Raw genomic sequence first — 16,244 nt, forward strand, 5'->3', positions numbered from 1 at the left:
CTTGAAATGCCCTCAAGTTAGTTTGATGTTTATAGTCTGTATTGTATTCTACGTACTTTCCTTGCCGACATCCCTAGTTTAACATTAATTACATATTCTTTGTGATTACCTGGTATATTTCTTAAGTAATTATTTTTAATTTACCTGTAGTATCATGATATTGCTTAACACCTTCAACGTCCTGTTGTACACAATTTGCAACAATGTTCCTATTAGTAAGTTCTACACCTTTGGGAAACCCAGTAGTACCACTCGAATAGGGCAGAATGCCTATGTCTTCAGATGTTCTACTAACTCCTTTCAATGCATCTAAATCAACATTGTTGTCTTCAGACAGTTCTTGAAATGATATTGTTCCTTCTGGTAGATTTTCATTCGGTTCTTTTACGGTGATTACAGGTATTTCTTTCTTCATTAGTTTGAAAGCTTCTTTGATAACTTTTACTGTTTCTGTTGAACCGATGATCATGGTCGGATTTGAAAGTAAAAGTTGCTTTTGCAATTCATCTGAAATATTTGTGAAAAAAGGCTTTTATTATTAAATTACATATTTCATTAGTTATATTTAGGTAAGAACTGGTCATATCTGTTATGATTACCTATCAGGCGTATTTTTAACGTAACTACCGTTTTCAAATCCAGCTGCACGCGTTATGCGTATTTAAAATGCCTCCGCCGATTGAGAAGCCCGTCCACCGTGATTCGTTTACTTAGTGTTAAAGGTATGAAAGCGATTGAAAGTCAACGTCAGATTTGTGAAGTATATATGCATAAAACTTTATGAGCGATATAATGGTACGGAAATGGGTAGAGCTTTTGGTGATGACCAGAAGATTGAAGGTGGCCGCCAGAATGTTCATGACGAGAAACGAAGAGGGCGACTTTACGTCATTAGTGAAAAATTGGTGCAGAAAGTTGACGAAACTGACAATTTGATTACCCTCTATGCTGCTGTACGTGCACCCGAGGCAGCTCACCCAAGGCACTAGTCTTTTGAGAACCAGATGAAGTCTTAGCAAATGTGCAGATCTGGGGTCAGGATCTGACTGAGAAGGTCCCTGTATGTAGATAGGTTATAGGGTCCTTCTCGTATGGGTATACGAGAAGGGCACTATAGCCTGTAACAATCGGCAGGGAGGGTCACTATAATCAAAAGTTATGTAGAAAGGAACAGGGTTAATCATCCTCCATATAGATCCCGATCTAGAGCCCGGTGACTACCACGTGATCTAGCATTTAAAGAAACATCTGGGTAGTTAGCCACGATGACGAAGATGACGATGTCAAAATGGCCGTGTTGTGGTGGTTGTCAAATCACGTGTCAGGCTTCTATAACTACGGGATTCAAAAGCTGATTGTACGATATGATAAGTGTCTTAATATTGGGGAAAATTATGTAGAAAAATATATTAAAGTGTAGGCTTGCATGTCATATTAAAATTTCACTAATAGTTGACTTGTCTTTTTTTATTTCAAAACGGCATTTATTTACAAAAAAAAAATACTTGTATGTATGATGGTTAATCTTTAATTACTGTGATTACTTCGTTTATATAATGTTTTTTTTCTCCCGTGTTTGCTCTTGAAACAATGTCTATATTTACTTATCAACTTACGTAATGAAGATAATAACCGCTTGTCTTAACATGAGTGCAGTAGATATTATCAATATTTTTAATTCAATTTGTTTTCATCATCGAGTTCTTTTGCAACTTAAATTCACATCATATTCGCAGATCACATTCTCAATTAAATTTAATTCTAGAATTATTTTAATTGCACCTACATGATATGTGATGTAGTTTTTAAAGATCTCCAAATTTTATATAGAGGAAAACATTCTAAGATAGATAAATAGATACTCACAAGGAGTGTAAATAGGGTTTACAGTAGTAACTTCACCACCAGCTTGAAGAATTCCAAGCAAAGCAACGACGAATTCTGGAGAATTATGCTTCATGATACAGATGACATCGCCAGTTTCGACTTTCAATTTGGAACGAAGATTAGCAGCAAAGATTCGGGAAGATTTGTAAAGATGATGATAGGTATAAGTTCTGTTGGTGATACCACAGACCTGAAATTAGTTTGTTTCTTAAATTAAATAATCCTTATAAAATATACTTGCTGGAATAGTTGTAGCGCGCAGAGAGTTTTTTTATTTTTTATGTATTTATTTCCATATTGCACATTGAAAATGGTCTTATAATAAAATTTTGTACGGTACATGACCCAGTCAAGGTACTAAGAAGACTTAAAAATAATTTGTAAATTACTATACTTCATACTTATTAATAATGATAATTGAGCTTTCCGTGAGTTGTGAATTTATATTTCAGTTAAAAATTATTTATTTGAACAGAAACTTATAGTATGTTTCCTGGATGAGAAATTGTTTTAGTTTTTTTTAAATGTGTTAATGTTATTTTCTTTTGTTATATTAATATTCGAATTTTATTATACATACATTATAGGATATATCTGTACAATGGACTGTTTCTGTATATTTCTAACTTAGGTTCAGAAAGGATCAGGTTATACTGGAGACGCGGATATTTAGAAAATTCAAAATACATATTAGTTGCTTACCGAAAAATAATACTACTTCCACGATAGAAAATGATGGGAGGGTTAACATGTTCTCTTTAATAAAGTGTGGTCTACAAATTTCCCTTTGATGGACATTTACAATAACACGGAGACTTTTTTTGTAAGATAAACAACTCATGCGCATCTGTACTTTGCCTTTGGCTTTTATGACACCAAGGGACGGGAGGAACTACGGTTAAAGCAGTATTGTCCTGGACGAACTCTTTCACAAGGAGCTCTACTACTACTAAAAAGTCAGGCTCAGAAGGCGAGCTAGATGGTCAAACGAGCTGTAGCGGCGTTAAATTGTGACGAATGAGGGAAGGGAACAGATGACTTTGTCCTGTAGTGGGAAAGCAACGCCTGAAAAATGAGTCCCAGTTTAAAAGTCTACTGCGAAGGCTGGATATGTTTAAGTCTTTATATTAGTTTTATTCAAATTAATGAATTCTTCCATAAAAACAAATAATTGTTATTTTGAGAATGAGAGCGAGAGCGAGACCCAGAACGAGAACGAAATGTTTAGCAGTTCGTAAAATATTTTTTTGGCATTGACGCTTAAGGATATTTGCATCCTCGACACATGACAATTAAAAAAGATGTTAATCGTAAAAACGTGTTCTAGGACAGCACTATAACGCTTCGTTGATTACTGGCAAAATGTTTTAACAACTGGTATCATTGAATATTTGTATATTTTATGTTAATAACCTACACATTAGCCAATCATTAAGCTCTATAGCTCACGTTAAGCCTTATAAAAAGCGGTTTAAATTTTTATATTTAACGTAACTCCTGTTTGCCATATTGTTTAGTTTTTTATTGTATGGACATTATTTTACAAGGAGTGCATATTCATAAATTCTAGAATAACTCGATATCCGACACTTTAGGATATAGATAAGAGATAGCGGGCTGTCAGAGATATAAATAATCTCAGTACAGAGTACTAAAAAACCGACCTCAAAAGTACGTGGAATTACATATATTTGCCAAGTTTTATTGAAATTGGTTACCGGAAACTGTGCAAACCCGGATTCATCATCTAGTTCGCCACTATATGGTACTTGACACAGGAGATAATAAAAATCGGTCCTCACTACTCAAAGTATATTGAGAGAAAAACGCCTTGAATTAAAGAATAGCAAAATCGACCATTAAAATAATTGCTCGTTATACTAAAATTTAGGCGCTATTTATAAAAATGAATCTTCATGCGTGAACAGCCACCCTTAGAGGTAGATGATTTTCTTCAAAATTAAATGGGATCGCTATGGAGGCACTCTATTTCCAACAAAGAAAGAATCATGAAAATCGGTTCACAAATACCGGAGTTATCGTGTTACATACATACAAAAAAATACAGATGAATTGAGAACCTCCTCCTTTGTTTTTTGAAGTCGGTCAAAAACAGTTTCATTTCCAAACTATTTATAATATAAAATAAGTATGTTCAAACGTAATTATTTAAATGGTTGATTTTGCTATTCTTTAATTCAAGGCGTTTTTCTCTCTCAAATGCTTTGGGTAGTGAGGACCGATTTTTATTATCTCCTGTGTCAAGTACTGTATAGTGGCGAACTAGGGGATGAATCCGGGTTTGCGCACTTTCCGGTAACCGATTTCAATAAAACTTGGTAATTATATGTAATTCCACGTACTTTTGAGGTCGGTTTTTTTTTACGGATCCAAAATGACGCTCATTTGTTTTTGACATGTCTTGGGCTTTATAGGACCTCGGCTGACTTTAAAATAATTTCTTGCGGCTTGTGCCATTAATGTATTAGCTGATCTCTTACTATTATTATTAATACAAACATTGAACACAAAGAAAAATTCCTCCGATCCGAGAGACCTCGAACTTGCATATGTATTCTCAACTAGGGCCACCGACTGAGTCATCAGACTTTAGGAATTTCTCTGTTTATGACAGATCTTTTGGGCTTTTCGGCTTTTATCACTTAATTTAAAAAATATGACATCATAATTGAAAAATATATGAATATCATGGTAGTAACATATTACATTATTAGTAACATATTCAATAAAAATCAATGATTTATTAAACAGTGGTGAAAGAAATCCATGTCAAGAACGCAAGCACACCTTCAAAAGTAGTCTTAATAAGATTGTGCGGAAACTTCAAGCGGGTAGGCTCGGGTGACCAGCACCTGGTAGTGGGATGTATATAAGTTGATAAAAAAGATCACACAACGCGCTATATACACACCAGTAAAAGACAGGTCGCGTCAAACCTACTCTTGTATGATCATGAATGGCGTCGTGTGTCAGCTTGCACTGGAAAAATACAGCTGAACATGTCTTCGAATATTTTTTATTCAATAGCAGTAGAGGTCCTTGTGAAAGACTTTGCCCAGGGAAGTACTGACTGTATAGATTATAATGCTTTCGTGGTTATTCACTAAATGATTTCACTAATTTCAGGCTTCTTACTACGGCATCAGCTCTTTTTATTTTCCCGATATTTCGGAACGGTTGCACGTTCTTGAGTCAACCCGTAACTATGGAGCGTGCAACTGTTCCGAATTATCGGGAAAATAAAAAGAAGTCTTACCGTGGAAAGAAGCCTGCCATTAGTGATAATCATTAAATAATTTGCCTGGATATATTCAAGACCTATATGTGGAAGGAAAATGTAAAAATAAATTAAGGAAGTACTTACTGGCTAGAGAGAATCGCTGTGGACAGATAAACCCTTAGTGGTTTTTGAGCTACAGCTGCTTGTAATATGTTTAAGTTTTTGTAAAAGCATTAAATAAATTAAAAAAAAAAAAAAAATTACGGCCACTTTATCTATTTCTGCCGCCAAGCAATAATGTGCACATTACCACGTTCCGGTCTTGAAGAGTAAGAGCCCTGTTGAAATTACTGGTACATGGGATTTGTCAAATTATGTTTTGACGTGACAGGTGCAGAGGCAGTGCCTCTCAGATCTTTGATGATCGTTTAAAGCTCTGGATGGCACTGCAACTGACACGGATTTCCGTATCGCTTACCATCAGGCGCCCGATTTGTTCGTCCCGTCGCTTGATGTAAAAAGAAAACAATAAATATAAAGTAAATAAAAATGCTAAAAGGTTTATTACCACAGCAGGTTTATCAGCCCATTTCTCCATATTCCGCCAAATATGTTCAGGTATTGTGGAATTTGGTATTTCTATGTCTTTGTAAGGTGACCTGACTATTTTCGCAGGAGTCCAAAGATTCTCTTTGAAGACCGAATAATTTCTTACGAATAAAAGTCTTCCAGCACTTTTGGATAATAGTTTCATAGTGTTCGTCATTTTCAAGTACATTAAATATAATTTTGTCAAAAGCTTTTAAAATTTAATTTTATTTATTTACTGCTTAAAATTGTAACACTCAAATTATAATGTTAAATAAATAAACAACAACTGCAAAAATTTCGTGCTTTGAACTTGTCTATAATTTTTCTTTTAGTAATCGCTATCCGACAAAAAATATCAACAAAATGTTTAATAATACACAAGACACTGGCGCAAAATAAAAATAATAACCAACTTTGTGTATGAACATGAAAAGATAAACACTCTTAACAACTTATATCTCGCTCTGCATAAAACAACAAAACCCCGATAAGAAAGAGACAGCAACAAGTATTAAAACAAATATTTATACGGAACACGATTACAAACGTACGTACTTGTTTCACAAGTAACATTCATTGACTGGGGACATATTACAAGGTTACTAACCGGTCTAATATTATCGTTTTGACAGTATTATCATTTTGCTTGGACAGTGTTGCGAGTTTATGCCCTAAAGGACAGGCCTTTTGATTACTATGTTTACTTTAACTTAGTATATTTATACAATACACAAATTACTGCTTCACTTAATAATTTTTATTTTTATTTGACCATTAAATGTCCCTTATTCAATAAATGAGATTATAATAATAATCATCATTTATTTCGGACTCTGAATCCATAGTGTTAGTAATAATTGGGAAAGTATACTTTGAAAGAAAGAAAGAAAGAAATTTAATATTTATTAATGAGATTCCCCTGTAGGAAGGCTCGAGACGCAGTTACCGGCTTGGAGCTGTGTGCAGTTGCACCCAGCGCCTCACCACCGAAGAGTCCCATGTAGCGGCAAGGGTGCTAAGGATGCCATTCGCGCTGCCTCGTAGACGAGTCAGGAGTGAGGCACAACGCTTTCGTATAACGGGATAGAAGCAATCCGTACGAGCCTCAGTAAACATAGTGGAAGCACTACAGTATCGCGGCAACTTAAATGGCAACCTTAGACGTACAGTGCGTCATATGCAAGCTGCGTAAACTTGAACCACTCGTTACACGTGTACAAGGACTGGCAAAATATATATGTATACTATAAGAACGTTGGCCCACTAACGTAATCAACGTTGGCCCACTAACGTAATCGACGTTGGCCCACTAACGTAATCAACGTTGGCTACTTTGAGTTCATCTTTTATTTCATTGAGCCTAAAATATTGTTAGGCTCTTGTTATACACAACCCACATAGTCCATTGTCCCAAATACTAGTCGAACACTTCAATTTTCCTGTATCGTTTCTTGTAACTTTCACGCATGGTATTGAAGAAAAAGAAAAAAAACAAAACTCCGTTATCGACGATGTGAGCATCATACGGTACAGGGGTTAAATGTGTGAATATATAGTGTGTTTCTTTTTTGTGTTAGTGTTATTGTTATGTTTTGTATACAGTTTACTTTGATATGTCTTTTACTTATATACACACGCACGCACGCACGCACGCATGCATTCACGCACGCACGCACGTATGCACGCACGCACGCATGCAAGCACGCACGCAAGCATGCACGCACGCACGCACGCACGCACGCACGTACGCACGCATAATAAACATTCTGGTCTATTTTATAGGTGAGTAATTTTTTTTGTATGTTTGATATTGTCACTTATTCACTATATATTACCAAAAATAAAACTGGTTTTTAATTTGAAGCTCTACATATTTCATTAAATCGAGCGCATTTGCTTTGTTCACCTCGACCTTGGCCTGTAAAGAGCGTTGGTTTGTTTAAAAAATTAATTTATGCGATTTACATCCGAAGAAATAGTTTTATATGCAATGTGTAATCGCGTATTGCATGTGGGAGCAAGTCCCATTATTAATTAATATTAATCAATTAATATTTAATTAATTAATAATAATAACGCACACACTCAACATAGCCCCGCACTAGGGAATCCCTGTGTCGCGGGTGCCATGGACACACACATAGACAACCACAAATTACACCCAAACTCACGAGAGAAATAAATGTAGGTCATACCAATATTTCGCCCGGCCCGGGAATCGAACCTGGGACCTCTGTGTGGCAGTTCGGCATGGTAACCATTCGGCCACGGAGGCAGTTATTATTATCACATCGCACTGCTATTAAAACAGTGTTATAACTCAAAATATGTGATATTCATGATTATACCATTGCTGAACGTAAAATTTGATTGTCTTTGAAATACATACGTAAAACCATCGTTGGAATATTGTGAGAAACAATTAAAATATATCTACTTAACTAAAAGATGTATTTGAAACTCCCACCGAAGTGATTTGCATGGATGTGTATGGCTTAAAGCCTCAGAGAGTACCAGTGCCCGGTAGAAACTTTATAAGACTATGACGATGAAAGTTATTACTACGATTATTATATTATAGAGTAAGAACAATAGCTATTAGACCTAAGACAAATATAATTGGACGTAGTTAAGCAAAAAGGATCCAATCCACAAAATTATCAAAAAATGAGTTGTGTGTACCAAACGGTTCCTAAAGTTTTTAGATCAGCAAAAAAAATCAATACATAGGTAAACATAAATAAATATATCTGGAGTTACATGACATTGTAAGTTTTGAAATTAAAACAAGAGTGAGATACACTTTTAAACTTCAAACTGCCATATCTCGAAAGTGACTGATGTGATAGATAGATAGACAGATAAAACGTTTATTTGGATCTCATGCATAACAGAAAAATATGTAATATAATAAAAAGAAAAAAACTAGCAGAGTTGCAGCACTGCCGAAGAACCTTGTTATGTATGTGTACTGTAGCAGTACAAAAAGGCCATAAGCTCAGCGTCGGTGCTTACTCAGGAGCAAACTGCTGATATTCAGCTATTATAAATGTGCATTGGATCCTTTTTGTTTAATTACGGTCCAATTATATTTTTTTTTATAAAAAATGTTCCGTACTCAAAAGTTTGTGGAATTACATCTATTTGCCAATTTTTATTGAAATTCGTTAAACGAAAGTGGGTGAAACCAATAAACCGGGTTCATCCCTTAAATTGGTACCCTAGAGGTTAAATATTTTCTTAAAATTCGATTGGGACTGCTACCAAGGTACCCTTTTTCCAACAGAAAAAGAATTAATGAAATCAATTCATAAATGTTGGACATAACAAACATACAAGTCGTCAAGGATTTGATCGACAGGGATTACAGGAACTATCTATTAAGTGCAGAGCGTGACATTTGTCGGGATCCTAGTAAATTCTGGGATTTTGTAAAAAGTAAAAAGCATCATTCAAGTCAACAACTGGAGTACATGCTCAATGGGGAAGTCATTGCAGACCAGGATGCAGTTGACACATTTGCTGATTATTTTAGCTCGGTTTTTCATGGCGAAATTCCAGAGCTGGATGCTGAAAAGGCTTCACGCCTTACAGATAATCATGTGGCGACACATAGCGTCAGTATCACCCTTATTGGGGTCATCGAGTTGCGTAAGGCTGCTAAGCGACTCAGGTCTTCATCTTCAGCTGGACCTGATGGTATTCCACCGTATATGGTTAAGGACTGCCTATCGGCACTCGAGCGACCTCTCTTACATATTTTTAACCTAGCTCTTCAATCTGCTATTTATCCAACTAAGTGGAAGGTATCGAGAGTGATCCCGACACCAAAGGAACCAAAATCCACCGAGATGTCAACTCATAGGCCAATCGCTATTTTGTCCGCTTTTGGTAAACTCTTTGAGAGTATTATCAACGCTAGCCTTATAAGGCAAATCAGTAATCAGTTGGATGAAGCGCAACATGGTTTCCGTGGTGCGCGTTCCACAGTTACTAACCACATTTGCTTTTTTGATTACGTGCTAAGTCAGATGGATTCAAACCGACAAGTCGATGCAATATATTTTGATTTCAGGAAAGCTTTTGACCTCGTTGATAATGACGTGTTACTTAGTAAATGTTCAATCCTAGGTTTCACTCCCAAGTTGCTATCTTTTCTCGCCGACTATCTAAAGGACCGCAGACAATATGTGCAAGTCTCTAGTTTTAGATCAAATGAGTTTTTTACCCGCTCAGGCGTAAGCCAGGGGAGTAATTTAGGTCCAACGCAATTTTTAATTATGGTTAATGATCTCGGGAAGTGCCTTACTGGAGCTTATTTCCTTCTATTTGCGGATGACCTCAAACTCATGCATCCAGTTAGTAATGTTGCTGACTGCAATTCGCTTCAGCGGGTGGTCGATGCCGTAGCTCAGTGGAGTGCAATTAATAAGTTGCCGCTCAATGCACTTAAATGTAAAATAATTTCTTTTACTCGGTCTTTAAATCCGATACATGCGGACTACCACCTGTCGGGTGTTCCGCTTGTCCGTGTCAATTCAATACAAGATCTGGGCCTAACGATAGACACCCGGTTGAATATGCACGATCATATCATTAATATCGTTAAATCCGCTAACAAAGTGTTAGGTTTTGTGATTAGGACTGCATATCAATTCCGTGACCCCAAAGTTGCTGTGATACTGTACAATACGTACGTTCGTTCCAAGCTCGAGTACAATGCTATAGTGTGGGATCCTCAAGAAGAGCTATACAGCTTAATGATCGAGAAAGTGCAGCGTAAATTTGCTCGGTATCTCTACAAAAGGTTGTATGGATATTATCCCTTTCTTTTCCCTTCACTATTTGTGTCTGGGATGGTAGGGATCAACTCGCTTAAACTGAGCCGGAAGGTTCGGCTGCTTGTGCACTACTGCCGGCTTTTACGCCACAAAGTCGATAATCCTTCCGTTCTTGAAAGGTTGGCTCTATTTGTGCCGAATCGCTACGTTAGCACGATGAGTCGCAGGGGACGGCGCGCACATCACCTTTTTGCAGTTCCTCAAGCGCGCACTTTACAGGGATACAATGCACCGACCAACAGGGCAATAATTTCTTTAAATGACTTCCTTGCACTAGACCGGAATGCTGATGTGTTTGCCGATAACATGTCGAAACTCATTGATGCCATTACTCGTTATGCTAATATAAGCTATTTTTGATTTTCTGTTTTCTTTAGTTAGTTTGTAATAAATGACTATTTTATATTTAATTTTAAGGTAATACTTATATGTAATATTAGTAGTGTATTAGTATTGTATCGATTTTTTTTTGTTTTTTCTTGCTGGGCACTTTGGTTTAGCTGTAAGTCCGCAAGATGTTTTATAATAAATAAATAAATAAATAAATACAAAAAATACAGTAAAATTGAGAACTTCCTCCTTTTTGAAGTCGGTTGAAAATTGGATTATTATCAGTTGAAAGCTATTAGTGTTATGTTCAAAAATGTATATCTTACCTCATTTACACAACGTCCATCCTCATTGTACAGTTTTATTTACAAGTTCACTGCAGAACAAAGGTTTCTAATTCATCACCCTAAATTCTTCAAGAAGTATCAACCATTTTCAGAAAAATAATAATAATACGATTAATAATAATAATAAAATAAGCAAAGTACTAAATGTATAATGTCCTTACAAATATTCAGTTGAAACATGAATATACAAAGTTAAAACAGTTCAACAGTTAACGGTAACTTGAGAGTTATACTTGACTTGCCTACCGTAAGTTGGTAGTTTTCCAACTCAGAAAGTCATACATTCACAACTATTGCGGCATTTTATAGGAACATTGATGTAAGAAACATTGAAGTGTAGTTATAATCTTCACAATAATAATGAAATTAATAAAATCATACATTTTTATATTATTATGCAATTTATCACATAAGCGCGTCTATAAATGAAATACCAAATAAGAAATGCCAAACGAGCACATAAATTACTAAGTCTCAAACTAGGCAATTCCATGTACTATGAGTACCAAAGCAACGGAAGTGGAAACACCCAGACCAAAACCAATTTAGAAAAGTTCATTTCCCAAATTGGTTCTACCAGGAATCAAAACCGAGACCTCCTTTTTTATACCAAGTGACAGGAAGAACATGTCTATCCATAGCTGTTGCAGTACCACTCATAGCTTTAAATAAATTTTTGATTATAAGTACGTGCTCCTCTCCAGTTTGCTGTGCTTTATACAGGGTCTACAATGATCTGTTAAAAGATTGACCTTCATTTTGACCTGAATCGTGAAATGACCTTGAATTTAAAACATTGCAGAAAATGCAATAAAGTATTGACATTGAAATCGCTAAGATCTGAGGGACACTGCCATTGCGCCTGTCACTCTGATTCATAAGTTAATAAGTAGTACATAAATGTAATTTGACCAGGCCTTTACCCTTAAAAGCGAGAACTCAGTAATATTCACGTTACTCCTTGGCTTCAGAAATGGTCTTTTTCGGCTTATCGTATCGATGGCACACACGGCAATGCCTGCCATCGTGGTGACAGGATTCGATAATCGGCTCAAGATACTCGCCAATAGTTGCCGAGGTTCCCCAGACGTACAGGAAAGAAATGGTACGTCGTGCAGCGCCTCAAGAATAGTTAAAGTGGCAGTAATTACCTCCTCATCCAGATGCGCCTACAATGCAAACCACTGGGTCACCGAGGTCGTCAAATACACCACACTTATTATTACAAAATTGTTTGAACCGGTCATAAAAACCGATCGCAGATGCAAAACGCTCACGTCTTTTTCACTCTTATTAGAGACCCCCACACTAGCGTCTTTCGACCGTCAGCATCTTGCCAATGCACGCACAGCGTCGACATGATATCTGCGCGGCGGCGACGCAATGCGAGCGCGACTTATATCCAACAATCGGCACTATTCCGCAGTCGCTCTGTACTGGCGTTGTGTCATCGCTCTGTACTGGCGTTGTGTCACCGCTCTGTACTGGCGTTGTGTCACCGCTCTGTAAAGGCGGGCGCCCCGTGTCGATGCTCTGTGACGCTGTGAGTGCGTTGGCAAGACGCTGTGTGTGCTTTGGCAAGACGTTGTTGCTCGAAAGGCGCTAGTGTGGGGAGCTGGGGGGTCTAGGGATAGTATCCCTAGCAACGCAGTGTCGTATCGACGCTGTGCGTGCGTTGGCAAGACGCTGACGCTTGAAAGACACTCTTACACAGACATAAAGTTATTTCTGACCAGCATAATGCAAAGCCGTGACTATAACAGTGGTGACTCCCTAACAAAACACTCATCATCAATCCTGGTATGTTGCGCTGCTGAGCACAGGTCTAATGTTAGAAGAAGATTATTAGGTCGCTGCTCAACACGCTGGTCTAGCTCGAGTTCTGGATAAAACGAAGAGCTTTGTGAACCTATTTCACATACAGGTTTCCGTGTGGGAACAATAAAACAAAGCAAATTAATGAACTGACATCAAGAGCGCTAGGATAGCATTATTTGGTCATTACAATATGACCATCATTAACTCAATGACAGACTGAGGCTTGACAAATTATAACTAATTGTCGCTAGAGTTGCACGATCGCTTTTGGTATGAGTTTTTTTCGAAATTGTATTTAGTATACAAACGACGACCTCTGTGTCCTAACGGCGTGCATTGTAGACACTGCATGAAGAGGTCCCGGGTTCGACCAATTGCGTGAAATGAATTTATCTAAATTGGTTCTGGTCTGGGTGTTTTGTGTCCCGGAGTGAATTCCGTTACTCTGATATTCATAGTATAGAGAATTTCATAGTTTGAGACAAGGTAATTCATGCGGTTATCTGGTTCATCATGATTATTAAAAATAAACTTACCTCATATAAAAATAAGAACTGATCCGCGAGCAAGCTCCGTTAGAATGAGAGCCTGTTTATTAAAGACTGATGTGGTAGTACTCATACGTTCAGTATTGTTACTAATGATATGAATATTTATAGACATGTTTAGAAAAAACGCTAGAAAAGTTTGAATTATTATAACAACTTGAACGAGCCACTGGCCGCTTAAACCGGAATGTTTAATCGAAACGAAAAGACGATTGAAATTAAACATTTCGTAAACTCGACACCAGAACGCTTAATTTGAAAAATAATGATTCAATATTAAGTGACGGGATGAACAAGTCGTGCAAGTTAGACACCTACCCATAAGGTATCAGTTTCAGTGTCACTCAGAGCTTTGGATCGCAAAGATCTGACACGTCATGTCACCCTGGGACGTTAGTTGACAAGTTCCTTGTGCCTGTAATTTCACCAGCACCCTTATCCTTCAAAACCGGAACACAGTAATGCTTGGTGGCAGAACTACGCAAGGTGGCAGTACTACCCTAGAAGAACTCGTTCACAAGGAGCTTTTCTGCTACTAACTTTTTATAAATTTTTGAACGGACTATTTTAGCGAAAATGGAAAAAATACAATGGTCTATTGACAGTTGAATAACAGTACTTAACAACATAGTTCTGTATTGCGCCAATAGATGTCGCTTTAAGATATTCTGTACATTTCGCGTGGTTGAATTATAGTACAATAAGACAAGTAGTGCAACTCCCGCCTGTTTGGCGCATCGATGTGTTGCTTGGAGCGTATGGTTGTCACATTGTTATGAATTCATTGTAGAATAATAGTCCCGCAGACTTTTTCTATTCACTACGGCTAGGGTTGGCTGGAAGAGATTGCTTGTAGAGATAAGGTCACCTTTGTATATGTCCTTTGTAACATGTCATTTTTAATATATTTTCTTTGTGAAATAAAGAATTTTTAATTGTTACTTTAGTTGCATCTACTGGTGGTAAACATACTTTAAAAAAAGAAATGTTTTCATCAAAGTATAATCGTGCTCTATTGAAATAATCTGTGTCAAATGCAGTACTTACATTTTCGTATTAATATTTTTATTTTAGCATCGCGAATGTATATCTGAATTATGGGAAATAGAAAAGAAATGCTGAACAAATTCTGAATTTGAGGCAATCTTGTGTTCAAATCACAAGCAATCATAAACACAACAATAAACAAGTGTATAATTTGTTGTCATTTTAAACATTAAGCATTCGCGTCAATCCTGTTATGAATGGCACGTGTGATAACCCGCTCTATGCAACTCGAGTGCACCGGGAGATTGCACAAATGTGTGCGTCTGTGAGCGGCTTGCGGCAAGCGAGCACATATACAAGCCGTGTATACAGTTGCACTGCTTGTCTTATCGTATTATATGTCGTATTATACCTGAACAGTGAATTTCAAGATAAGGTAAGCGCCATCTATTGAGCACGACGTAAATAAAAATTAAAAACAAGTAAGAAGCAACAACTTGAACATAATTCAAGGTAAACCCTAGATGTATATCTAGAGTATTACAAGATGTACTTAGAAGCGTTTATCATGACGTTGATTCTGTGTCATATCACATTTGATTGTGTTTATTGCATGATACAGTATGTCATCATGTCACGCAATAAGTAACATAACAAATTGCATTACTCTAGGTGAGCTGACCTTGCTTAGTAGTACACTAACAAAATACGTTTGTAAACGTACGTAACTCGTTGGATAGTGACATAAAATTATAGGTTTTAATCATTGACTTACAAATAAATGGACGACGGGTCTAATACAAAAACCACGAAAAAAATGTCCCAAGTCAACCTATTTAAACGTAGTGACATGTCAAGGAATATGAAAAAGCTAAAACGTTGAATTTAAATTGTAATGTCATCGCAGTACTGTGTAATTTTGCTTGTTTCGCTGTCAGTCGAACAAACGAAGACTAGAGCGTGAATGACGCTCTGTATACGATTTTAACGCCCTATAAGATCGGACACTTTTTAGCGCGGACTCGACGTCCATATAATTGTAAGTCAATGGTTTTAATAGAAAATTTCATTTTTAGAAGTGTCAGATAACTGAGCTGAAATGATAGACAGCCCAAAATCCCACAGCTTAGCGTTATAAAAGACACAAAAAAAGACAAAGAAGATTTATTGAATACCCACTAGATGAACCTACGATCATATAACCGTATAAAGGTGCATCACAAAAAAATTATATTTGTATATGGATCGGTAAGCAATTACATGATCAACCTGATGAAAGGTAGTGACGTAAGTATCCCTAACACTGCAAAAATACTTGACGTCCTCGCTGGGCTTGCGGTTAACACTGCTAGTGTGGATTTTTCAGTAACACCAATTTGGGAAACGCACTTTTCTAAATTGGCCTTGGTCTGAGTGTTCTGTCTCCCGGAGTGAATTCGGTTATTTTTGTTCTTACAACACACGGATCTTCCTAGTTTGAGGCCAGGTAATGTGGTGTGTTGATATTACACTATAATTATTATGCCTTGGTAAGATTATGTCTCAAGAAAGTTTGTCGTTTAGAATCTCTAAGTCTTCTATTTATCGATTATCAATAGGCTGTAAGAGCAGGGTATCAACAATCGCCTAAAAGTGATTGTAAACTTTACAAATT

At 36.8% G+C, this 16,244-nt stretch overlaps 2 protein-coding genes across 2 annotated transcripts; one reads left to right on the top strand and one right to left on the bottom strand.

The window, feature by feature from the left end:
- Nucleotides 1-144: 144 nt before the first annotated feature.
- On the bottom strand, nucleotides 145-5,972 carry LOC113232349 (4-coumarate--CoA ligase 1-like; the record flags this gene model as incomplete). Its single annotated transcript, XM_026467024.1, has 3 exons — nucleotides 5,697-5,972; nucleotides 1,867-2,077; nucleotides 145-507 (listed from the first exon to the last, which is right to left on the bottom strand). Coding segments are annotated over exons 1-3 (784 nt in total), but the record flags the coding sequence as incomplete, so codon positions are not given.
- Nucleotides 5,973-9,033: 3,061 nt separating this feature from the next.
- On the top strand, nucleotides 9,034-9,745 carry LOC113232350 (the record flags this gene model as incomplete). The annotated part of the gene is made up of 1 exon (XM_026467026.1): nucleotides 9,034-9,745. A coding segment is annotated over exon 1 (712 nt), but the record flags the coding sequence as incomplete, so codon positions are not given.
- Nucleotides 9,746-16,244: the final 6,499 nt, after the last annotated feature.

Source organism: Hyposmocoma kahamanoa, unplaced genomic scaffold, assembly GCF_003589595.1.
Source record: "Hyposmocoma kahamanoa isolate Upper Pololo Valley unplaced genomic scaffold, ASM358959v1 74614, whole genome shotgun sequence".
Taxonomy (NCBI): domain Eukaryota; kingdom Metazoa; phylum Arthropoda; class Insecta; order Lepidoptera; family Cosmopterigidae; genus Hyposmocoma; species Hyposmocoma kahamanoa.